The sequence below is a fragment of the Falco peregrinus genome, chromosome Z (assembly GCF_023634155.1).
Source record: "Falco peregrinus isolate bFalPer1 chromosome Z, bFalPer1.pri, whole genome shotgun sequence".
NCBI classification, from domain to species: Eukaryota; Metazoa; Chordata; class Aves; order Falconiformes; family Falconidae; genus Falco; species Falco peregrinus.
In genome coordinates, this window is record NC_073739.1 from 49,001,417 (window position 1) to 49,013,728 (window position 12,312).

General features: G+C 38.0%; 1 protein-coding gene across 1 annotated transcript in view; it reads right to left on the reverse strand.

Moving 5' to 3' along the window:
• ADAMTSL1 (ADAMTS like 1) overlaps positions 1–12,312 on the reverse strand; it is a 192,338-nt gene that overhangs the window by 82,552 nt on the left and 97,474 nt on the right. The window contains exons 12-13 of the mRNA XM_027792781.2: positions 11,015–11,162; positions 6,992–7,076 (exon numbers count right to left, since the gene is read on the reverse strand). Of these exons, the coding sequence (XP_027648582.2) occupies positions 6,992–7,076; positions 11,015–11,162 (233 nt within the window). The remainder of the gene's footprint in view (positions 1–6,991; positions 7,077–11,014; positions 11,163–12,312) is intronic.

Here is a 12,312-nt window from a genome sequence, read left to right on the forward strand (position 1 = left end):
CTAAACTACAATGTGCTGTATATCACTTGTATATAAAGACAGCAAAAATGATATCAAAATTTGAGAACAGCTATGACAATGGCAGTATTTACTGTTGGGATAATGATATTTTTTCCTTCAGTCTCTGAGCACAGCTAAGGACTGGTGTGTATTCCCTTCCTTATAGTAACATATACGTAACTGGGGAAGTAAGAATAAGAGAAACACAAAGACAGAGTCAATGCTCAACAATGGGAGACCTTCCACAGCAGAGCGTAGTAGGTTCAAGCTGAGCCCCATTGGAGCACCCTGCTAAGTTTTGTGAAGATCTCCAGAACACTTGATGTAGATAGCCACTGCCTCCTCTGTTTAGGACTTGGGTTACTACAATGTATGTTATGAAGAAAAAAAAGTGTTTACAGACTGATGTCCTCTAAGCTACAGAGAAAAATAGATTATTTTCTTCATGGCTACTTAATAACGTATTTTTATTTATTAATTTCTATTACTTAATGCTTTTTTAAAAAAAATCCATCATTGGATAAATCCATGGTTCAGATAAAGTCTGAGGTTTTGTGAACTGCATGTAGCAGTAAGACTGAGTGTTTGAAGGCACAGATACTTATCTATTAAGGCATCTGAAATCAGATATTATTGCTGAAATAAAATGCTCAGTGGCTGGTTCAAAGACTTAGAAATTCTCTGTAATAATACTCGGAACTGAGCTCAGACTTCCAGACTCTGTGTCTTGACCTGAAATGCAAACCTGTCCTTTTTCTCCAGAAAAGGCCACCTTTCCATAGGTTTTCAGGTGTGGGTAGCACCACAGGATACTCACACACAACACTGGGTAACTGCTGGTGCCGTTGTTCAGAGAAGTGTAACAGAGGTCATGATCACTCATTAACAAAATCTCAGGGCTCCATCTGTAGGAGTAATGGCATCAGAGCCAGATGCATAGGTCCAATTCCAACCCGAGTGATTACCAATTGTCCCTCTATAGTTTCTCTTCAGTTTGAATATGACCTTTTCCTTCAGCCTTGTGTCAAATCATTCTATACTGTTCGTGTTCTCCATAAATTCACTGCTGTTTTTCTCCCCAGGGAAAGATAATTACTTCTGCTTTGTATAGATAATACACATAAATCCTAAGTATTGGTGACTGTCTTAAGTTGCTCCTTGAATGAACAGATAGAAATTATTACCTAATGTTATGCTGCTGCACTGTTGATCTTCCCTATGACCGAGCACATACATAGTTTAACATTTTCACCATTGGATCTTGATATGAAGAGCTTTCCCTAAAATTCAAACTTCCTTTTTACTGCATGACACTGAAGTGGAGAAGCAACAACATAGCAGTTGGTAGTATCTCTGTCTGCATTCACTATTGTTTTTGGCAATGCAATAATCATAACATGCTTTATTTTAAAAGCAAAACATTTGTAGGAAGTTCTGAAATTACTTATTAACCTGTGAATCAGGTACAAACATCATGATGGAAAATATTTAAAAGGGAAAACCAAAATAAAAGAGCTTATGTGTCTTTGGAAACATAAATAACTACTGAAAAGTAAGAAGGAGACACTGGGTGACTGCCACACTGGCCTCCCTGTCCATATCCAGTTCCCTGAGGGCTCTGTCTCCCACACCAATGCATGTCAGGAATTTCCTCCTGTTTTTTACTGAACCAGCCCCATCACTATGATGGTGCCATCTGGCATCCAGATATTATTGTTTGCCCTCTTCCCCCTCCTCTCCTCCTTTTTATGGCTAGCACCAGCATTATTTATGGCAGTATGTTAAAAGCTGGGTATGGTGTTAACACACAAAAGTATTTTTCAAGAGTTAGAGACAGAAATCTTTTAAACAACTCTCTACAACCCACAAAACCAATCACACTATACATAGAAAAAACCATGATTTTTTAATCCTGACTGCTGGTCTTTCTGACTCTGGCTGTCACGCTGTGCTGGTGTAATAAGCTCTAGTGAAAGAAGTCAGACAGAAAGATACTGTGGCTCCTCTCTCAGATAACATATTTCTAAGGCCTGGTGAATGGTCACTTCAGAGATGGAAAACAACAGGAGAACATACACGTACAACAACACAGGACTTCTCACCTTAAACCTTTGCCCTAAGAAAGATTACAATACTTTCTTAGCAACCTAGAGTATTTCATAGTAGTTCTGTCAGCAAGTTATATTTAATTGACCCCATCTAGGGGTGCAACAGGTCAGACAACACAAACATAACTATTCCCTCTAGCCTTCAAGTGGCTGAGCTGGTTATGATTAATTCTTTGAGCAGCAGAACTGATGAAGACCAATTTAACATGGATTTATATTTGAAGGCTGATTGCCCAAGTGGATTCTCTGGTATCTCTTAAGGATTGAACTCCTTTAGAAACCTTGCCTTCAGCTGGGGAATTGTAAGGTGTCAGTTTTCTACCTAGTCATTTTGTTCAGTAGAACATGTGGAAAACACTACCACTGAAATTTCCTGGTGAACATCAACCAAATTTGACAGAGGGGTAAAATTCTCCGTGATAACTTTATACCTCTGTCAGATTCAGTTAATAGTAATAAATTCTGACATTACTAAGAGAAGAGGAAGGCAACTGACAGACAGACATATACAGACAAAATTAAACGGTAAGACTTGCTTCCTTTAGAAATTCCTGAAGAAATAAATAATGAAAGGCACTACACATGGATAGAATAAAAATGAGGCATCTGCTGTTCTAGCAGCTGCTCTAGCAGCATATGTTAGAGAGTGGTCACAAATCACAGGTGGAAGGACAATGTAAAAAAAAAAAAAAGTAACTTTATTACTCATGGTATGCAATTTTGTAACAAAACTCATTCAATAGAAAGTCACAAAATGCACAAGACAGCAATACAGAGATTCACAAATATGACAACTCAATGCATAGAAAAAATATGCTGAAAATGTTCAGCTTTAGCTTTTCAACTTCCAAGCGAAAATACATCTTGAGAAGGACAATAAAGTTGCTTATAGATGGGGTTTGTTTTCTCTGCCTAAAGAATGCTAAGGAAGAAAGGGTGATAGTGGTATGGGAAGAATGGTCTGCTGGCTCCAAAGAATGACCCTGTCTGTAAAAAAGAACAGGGCCTGTGACTTGGTGGCATAAGAAAGCTTGGGAAGAGCCTCAGATTAAGTGTAGGAAAAGAAAAAAAAGTCCTTACTGACATCTGCCCAAGTGCAGTCAGGTAATTAGTAATTATTGCACCAATATAGAGTGAATAGGAAAATCACATAAGCATAGGTTGTCTGAGTAAACTTCCATTACTCCAGCTTCAAGCAAACACCCTTGTGAACACACAACGCTACCTTTTCAGTATCTGGCTTACTGTGTCACTGAAAGCTTTCTGCTACTCCTCCTGCTCTGCAGCTGCTGCCCTTTCCCTCCACATTGGCGCTCCTCTGCCCATCGTTCCTGCTGAGTGGAGTAGGGTCTCAAAGAAATCCCATCCTGGCTGCCCAGCTCCCCGCCCACCCTCAAACCTTGCTCAGCCAGCTCTGCTCTGCTGAATCAAATAAATGGATTGCTGAGGAGGTGAAACAAGCAATCACAATGGTTTTTTTTGCAACCCCTGGTATGCTATCTGAAAATATTTGCAGCGAAGTGATACACCACAACACACTTAGGCTTGAGACAGTAAGAAATTAGTGGCCGTGTTCTAATTACTCAAATTCATAGTCAGCAGAATAGCTGGCCACATCACACACTGTCTTACACCAGCTAGTTTTTGATCCAACATTCAAAAACTCTCGACCATTCCAAACCTCAAATTAGCGTGCACCTACAATCCAGACTGATCATTCATCAGCCAAAACATGTGGGTGATAGCCTGACATCTGTCAGCACGGTAGGCCATGAGGCATTACATTGTGTCTCTGCATAGCTGCAGAAATACAGGCCAAAACATGCATTATCATGTAATACACCTTGCTTTTCCAATATCTGGTGTATTTGAAATCCTGCACAGCTGAATGAAGGCAAACGATGCTATAAAACTGGCGTGAAAGTTGATTGTTGATTGTATCTTGGTGAGTTCTAAATGTTTTGTCTCCTTCTTTATGTCATTACTTACAGTTTTTCAAACTAATAACCAGGACCTAAAAAATAGCTGTTTAAAGTCAGACATTAATGAAAAACACTATTAACAGTGAGGCACCAAAACCAATTTTATGTGGAGGTTCAACTGCTCAAGGTTGCTGCCAACAGATGAGATATTCTGGAACAGTATGCAGATGACTGCTACAGTTTACAAATGTGGATTGCATGGATGTCCCTTTCAGCACAAGTTTTCTAAGTTTTTATTTGGTCTTTCTGTCTCACGCCTTATGACTTAAAACCATTCCAAATGAAACACAAGGCATGGATATTGCTGAGTTTTGGGGAAGTCTGCAGGAAGGTCCTGGCTTTGCGCCCTTTATTTTAGCTGTTAGTCAACACATATAAAACCCTATACTTTAATTTAATTGATTGTCATGTTGATTTCTCCTCAGCCAAAAAGAAAGATTATGCATGCTCCTAGAGCTGTGCTTTGCAGGGAAAAAAAACCCATGTACAAAATATCACCCCATGGCAGCATGAGTCTAGCCTGTACTGTGCCCCACTGTGTTGGTATGCTAGTGTCTGACTGGCATCACTGAAATGTTGCATGAGATGGGGTAAAAACGTTAGGATGTCTTTGCAGAACAGGGCCTTCATTGCAGCAAAGCAGTGAACTGTAAAGCAAGGAGTTGTCATAACTGCACTTAAAATATTCTAAAGTTCTTAAACCCCTTTCCCTTTATATCTCTCAAGATATCTTTTAACATCACAAGTAATATACCCGTAAGGTTTTCCAGAATATTTTATTAAAATGCACATCATGATAAACAAAAGCCTCTTCATCTTTCCCTGCAGGTTATGCCTATTCTCTAGAAACCCCTTCTTATTGATATTTAAAGTTACATATAATCATAAATATATTACTACATGCTTTTTCTACAGCACTGTCAATACTGTTAACAAAATCTATCAAAAAAAATCATAGTGTAAAAATTATTCTAGATATGAACTGATAAAATTCCTGATAATACATCTTTTTTAATGTATGCTTATAGGGCTTATTTACAGTTTGCTAAATGCACATTTAGCTAAGTTGTTTAGTATAATCATAAAATGTCACAAGAAAATAGAGTACACTTTACAAATGAAAAATGATTATGTTCACAAATATTGAATTTTCTAGACTCTGACTGAATGAATCAACCTACAAATTCTATGATACTGGAACAACTAAAGATCTCATTATATTACATGCAATAGCTACTCCTAATATATATACATATGAATACGAGCATTCCAATATGTGTATATAAATGTGTGTGTGTATACATGTATGTGTATATATGTATATATTTATGTACACATATGGCAGCTGGATTAAAATAATTTTTATCTTGAGGGCTTTATTATCTAGGTCTCTAGCTGTATTTCAATTTTCCAGTTTCACATAACTTCAATTCAGGTTAACCATGTCAAAACTGAAATTATATTGCATAACAAATAATGTTTTTCAAACTAACACAGCTGTAGTTGCAGTAAAAAATGTCATGTGCTCAGCCACAAGGAGCGTCTGTACAGAGGTTACAATTATAGCATGCATTTATGACAGTTCTAGAATAAAAAATCTAAAATACAATCATAACAGTATTTTTATTGTCTTGGCCTCATGGCTAAAGGTTTATACGGTATACCAGTTTTACTGAAGCTTCTTTATCATTGCAATTTTATTGGGATAAGAAACATTAATTATCCATAAATGACAATAAAACTCGACCCTGAATGAAATTCTGGGGATTTTTTTTAAACCACCTAATTTTGTTAACTTTTTCTGTAGTCCTACTATTAATGAAATGGAGCACATACAGAAACTGCTAAACTGCATTTTCAATGGCACTGTGTGAAGAACTTGGCTACACCAAGTCAGATTCATACAGTCAGATTTATTTACTGATACACTAAAAAGGCGGTTATTAACCCTAAGTGGAAGTGTTCTTTTCCAGCTTCTTTTTTTTTAATAATAGTATAATAACAAAGTAATATTATTTTCCTTCAGCATTACCTGTAGCTATTTTACACCCTCCACCTCTTCCTAACTCCATGGTAACTTTTTCACAAAACAGAACACAAATGAATAGGAAAAGAAAAAACTTAAAAGTTGCAGTTATAGGACACAATGATATAATTTTACGTATTTAGGAGGAAAATGTACAGTTCCCGTCATTTCAGGCAGCCCTAATTTGAGAGGATTGCCAATGTATGTACATAGGCCAACCTGCCAACCAAGAGGTTGTGCAGCAGGAGGAGGAGCTACTAATGGGGTACAACGTGCTGACTAAGATTGATCTTGCAAGCATGGCTGGGCAAAGACTGTCATGAAGTGACTAGAAATGCAGGGAGGGGGAAGTCCCTGAAATGATGTGGTAAGTGATGATAAGGCAATCCAAACCATAGGCTGAAGTTTCTAGCTTATTTTCTGCTAAAGTTAATTCATTTTTCTGCTGCTACTGTACTCTTGCTGGGGAGAGAGGTGAGAGGGAATCAGCACTGGCTGCCTGTATTTTACTTCTTACTTCACAGGGGTATTGTGAGGGTAAACAAAGGCGCTAAGCTGTGGAGATACAATGGCAGTGGGGAACACACAACTACATACGTAGGCAGACTCTCACTATAATATTATTGTAAATGATCTTAAATAAAACATATGTATATTTGTTCAAATGAAATCTGCATTTGCCCTCTTGAATTCTGTCTCTTCATGCCTAAATGTGACACAGCCTTAAGCCTGTTGATTTCCACAGGGTTTGGTTTATTTAGCCTTTATACCCTAAAAAAAACCCAAATACATTTTCAAGAGACTGTCTTAGTTCAGTGCAAGCCCCATATCCCCACATCGTAAGAACCTTTTGTAAGCAAATTTTTAAGACTTACGAAGGTTCTTCAGAAACCACTGCTCCTTCCTCCAGCTCTTGAGCCTGCTTATACCATGGCAACTTTGCTTCCATGGGAAGTTTCTCTAGGAAACAAATACAAGCACATGAAAATAGGAAACATGCAGTAATGCTGCTATGTGTGCCAGTCTCCCCTCTCTCACCAAGCACACGTGTGATGCAGATGTGCCTTCATCCACATGGAGCACAAAGAAAAAAGAGAGAGAAAGGAGAGAGAGAAAGGAACTCCATCACCTGGACTATAAGGCTTACAAGCTTATATGACCAGATAGTTCACTGTTGCAGCTAGAAGGGCTATGGTGCTCTAAAGCTAGAAACGCAAATTCAGTCCTTTTCAGATTATACAACTGGGCTGTAAAAATAGACACTTTGGAAAGTATTTTTTGGAGGGAGTCTTGCAAGTCTAATGAGCCTCCACTGACACTGAAAAGGCAAAATTTATAAAATTCCTGTGTTAACCCTTAAATTTTAGAACTTCAGAAGACAAATTAAGCTTGTTTTTGATAGATCACAAGAAGGGAGAAAATCTTGATTTGATGAGTGATATCACAGACAGAGAAACTGTAATAAAATGGACCAGCTATACTTTTCAACTTTATCAATTCATCAGCTATGTGGATTTTAAAAAATGAGATTGATACTTTTCCTGTCATTTCTGATGGAAAACAGTAGAGCTGCTTTTCTTCCCATGCAGGATATGTGTGCAGTGTAATGAGCTGGTCTGCTCTGCAGAGCGCCCGGCCATGCTGCTCCATGAGCCAAGCTCTGCTTTCATGCAGTGTCAAAGTGGAATATTTGAGCTGAAGGTGGTGAAGCTGTTTTAGCTCTAATGGGGTATAAAGAAAGAGCAATTTTGGCACTATAATTTGAGAAGGAGCTCTGCATTTCAACAAAATGTTCTGTGCTAGGATCAGGGGAAAAAACACAAATAAAAGGGAGTGAGACTCAGACCACTGAGGAGAACCAGGGCCAGACCTATTTGCCACTCACAAATCACCTAAGCCTTTCAGGTTTATATAATGCATGGATTTTTACTTGCCAGTGGGAGCAGATTAATATTGTTCAGAATAGTTGGGTATTTTCTGTGACTTTGCTGTGCACAACAGTGAACCTTTCAGATATGCACACAAAATTTCCCATCTGTCAGCTGTATCATAGAGGAACAACAACTTACAACTTGATTTCACAGCTACTGCAACTTTAGTCAAGCAAATTTCCTTGGAGCAAGTTATTAACTCAGGAAAAAAAGGACAGTAACAGAGTTACTATGCCTTTCTCTTAGAAATATCTTGCCAAGCTCCTACTCTAACATATTTATTAGTGCTATTTAAGGATGAATATTTGCCAGCACGGTTCTTAGTTTAATCTGTATTTTACCACATTTTTTATCAAAAATATGTAGGAGTTATTTCTATTTCTATGTTCTGCAGCTTGTTTTATGGGTTTTGGAAAGCCAGATCTTACTTCTGTGCTTTTTTGCTTAGATGCAAATACTTGTAAAATGCAAAAGCTCTTGTGTATCATTGCCTGTTATGCCTTCTTTTTTAAAGATGTACTTAACTACCATCTACACTGTAAAATTTGTTACAGGGTTAGAAATGTTGATGTTGTACACTGTGCTATGGCAAAAAAAATGAATAAAAAGTACTCCTAATGTAATCTAAGAAGGATTTTTTACCTTTGCAGATTAAAGTCTCTCCTTTTATAAAACAATTTCAGTAAAAACAATTAAATTCTATGTTACAAAGTTCTATTAGATGAATAAACTTTCATTATTAAAACTGAAAATCATTGCTTAATCCAGGGATACCCTATTTTTCCCCATTATTCGTGTAAAATAAAGTGCCTCAGTGCTTAAATAAACTAAACCAAAATAAATTACATAGACTATTTGAATTCTATTTCTGTTTAACACAGTGTGTTAAAAGAAGAAGGAATTCCACATCTTTTGTCTTGCTGCTTCAGTTAGCTAGGAAGATTGTTTTTCTGCTTTGTGTTAATCCAGCTCCAGATGGCAAAGCAGGCTAAGATTAAAAAAATTCAATAGAGGAGAGGTACTTTGGTACCCTTTCTGTTCTAAATTTCTAACTAGATTTGTGAAATAAGAAGGACAAAAGTCCAGCACTTTTTCAATTTGATTTGGAAGAGACCTCTGGATATCATCTGGTCCAACTCTCTTCTGAAAGCATGATTCAGCCTTCAGGTATATGGGTCTTCAAACATTACCACTTGCATTATGGAGAGAGAACTGTGGGAGTGTTGCAGAACCAAGATGAGAAGTAAGATTAAACACAAGCAAAACAATACACTTCACGTAGGACTTCTCATCCCATGGGAATAAAAAAATGGAAGAAAGAAAGAGCTGCCTGTAATCAGAAATCACTCATGATTTTACTTTAAAGGGCAGCATAAAAGTTTACCCAGGGTAAAGATGCCACTCTGTTAAAAGGGTGGGCTTCCAAAAAACAGCAATTGACTTTGTTTTCAGACAAATTCCATTGGAAGAGACTTCTTGACAAATGCCAAGTTTTCCTAGCTGGTCTTGCACCCTTCTTAGGTCCCTTACGCAAAAGCAAGATGTGCATGGTTTGCAGCACCTGATTTTTTGATATCTTACTGCATTTTGCTTACGCTGTATGCTGCAGGCAGACAGGATCTTGCTTTACCTGTCCTCTGAACACCATAAGCAGGTAAAGTTCCATAAAAGCAGCTGATTGACTGAGTCCAAACCCTCTCAATCTCTGTATGTGGCTCAGAGTCATGCTAACACAGTCACAGAGCCTTTTTTTTCATCTTGGAAGGTGAATGGAGTGAGCTCATGTCGGCCAGCAAAATACAGTGCAAACATACTCATTGCTCCCCAGAGGCCCTGTGTCTGGGTTTCACCACTTTGGTGGCTGGCAGGCAGAGTGAATTCTCATAGTCCAGATAAACTGGAATTTTGAAACTTGGCAAATGCGTCCATCATCGGCCACTGAGTGCAGAAATTAAAATTCCAAATTTCAATGTTCCATCTTGGTTCAGCATGATGTCATAGGTCACATTTCACAGGGCTTCATATAAGTGCTTTTAATATGGATCAGGGTAGCAATTCATTTTTTAAAAGGAATTGATTTATTTTTATGGGCAGATTTAGGTCCAGTTTATGGAAATTCAGTTCACCTGCATCGCTGTAGCCCGGAAGTTTCCATAAGTTAGTCAGCATACAGACACAGAGGTTTTATCGATAGATCTGTATACAGGCACAAACACATGCATGCTCATACACCCGTGGAAACAGTCAGATACCTGTGTCTGCTGCACCTGGCCACTGTCCATTAATTCAATCCATTCTCCAGGACTTTTTTTTTTTATTTTTTTACATTCCCACCCCATAACAAACTCCAAACAGCTGCAGAAATATTTTGTCTTTCTCTCAACAAAAGGTGGGGGATTTGCCCCAGTATTACTCTCTGTCTGAGGCCCAAGTCCAGCAACATTTCTATACAGGTTGTAAGTACTCCTTGCTATAAGATGCTTCAAGTTTAACAGTCTGCCAAATTTTGCAGCCCAGCTAGTAAAAGGAATTTCATGTTGGGATATACAATGCTTGCTTCTGACCTATTTCAAGCTCCAAGTTATGAACAGGCAATTTAAAATTATGGTTACATTTATCTATCATAAATATTATTTATATATTTAATGCCTTTAAAAATACAGGGGAAATTTAGCCCAGACCAATCAGTGAGGTCAAACCTTCTTATGCTTATGGTCAAATTTACATTTATATTGCTTGGTCTGCTGGACCACAAATTAACAGTGGAAACCACAGAACTTGTAAGAAAGAGGAAGGGGCCAGCATTCACTCCAAGTTGCTAGCAGGCAGACTGGAATAGAAATGGCAGGCCTTAAAGGAGCAAACACAACTCACTGCAGGTGGAATCAGTGCTACCAGCAACAAAACAAAACTGCTCAGCAGCAAAGACGTCCAAAAAATGTATGAAAAACCCTTCTGCCTCATTACCTTTGGGTTTGTAGCAAGGAGTGGGTACAATGCATTCTTCTTTTATGTGTGGCTTTGTTTTAGGACTACAGCCTCCTGTATGCATCCCCCTGTGATCAATGCAAAGGACCACACGGTATCTGAGTCCTTGTCCGCAGGTCACAGTGCACTGGAGGAAAAAAAAAAAAGAAAAAGAAATTATATGTCACAAGAGTGGTAAGGGGAATATTCAATAGCAGTATGTGTACTTAAGAGAGTGATACATGATGCAGAAACACCCAACTCTGAACATAAATTATTCATAACATTTGGTAGTTACAGATGTGGTATAAAATTGACTGCAATTTTTCCCTTTTTCTCTACACATTTACTTGGTTTGGACATTTTGCTGCTGGACTTCTCTTGCAGTGTCACTCTCGCAGTGTTGGATACTTGGCTTGTGGCCATGTGTCCCTCAGTAACACCCTGTTAGTTTCATCTGGAACCACTTGGCTTTGCTTGGACAAAGTACTGGGGCTTAAGGGTTAACAGGGGTGACACTCAACTATTTTGGAACATAGCAACAAACAGAATGGGAAACTATTTGGGCTTTCTTTCCTCAGACAATTTCTTAAGTGTCTTTTTAAATTTATTTTTGGTAAGGTACATCAATTTTTGCCCCTGTACAGATTGTTTCAGAAATTTAGTTCTGGTTGCACAGGAGAGGATCAAAACTACTAACCAGTGGGAAGGGCTATGGACACTACCAATATTACTTTGCTCTTGGACAGCAGCTTTCATCTGGAAATCACTAAACACTTTGCAATGACTCAAGAACACCTCACCTGTGGGTGAGCTAGGTTGGCTTCTAAACCCCATTTTACTTGTTGAGAAAGTGGGGTGGTGAGAAACTACATTCCAATTAGATCTTTATGTGCAAAATCAAAGTACTTTTCTTCTTTTGTAAACTGATATGTCAAAGAGATTTACTTTCATACAGAAGGAAAGGTGAGTGAGGAACAGACAACAACAAGCATCAAAGAGCAGAGTCATTTATGGCTTCATGTATCTCTGGAAGCCTCTCAGCAATTCATGCTATTCAATATATGGCTGCAAACTTGTAATAAAGATGTGCCATTACATGCTTACTGTTTTTTTGTGCATTTCGTTTATGTTCCCAGTCTATTGTTAGTAGAAGGTCACTAATTAACAATACAGATCTGATTTATTTTTCCATTGTTCTCCTTAATCATGTCAATCTTACTAATACATTATTCCTGAGTATTTACTTTGCAGTTAGATAAACAGCAAAATTAAAAACAGAGGTCATGATAATAAGG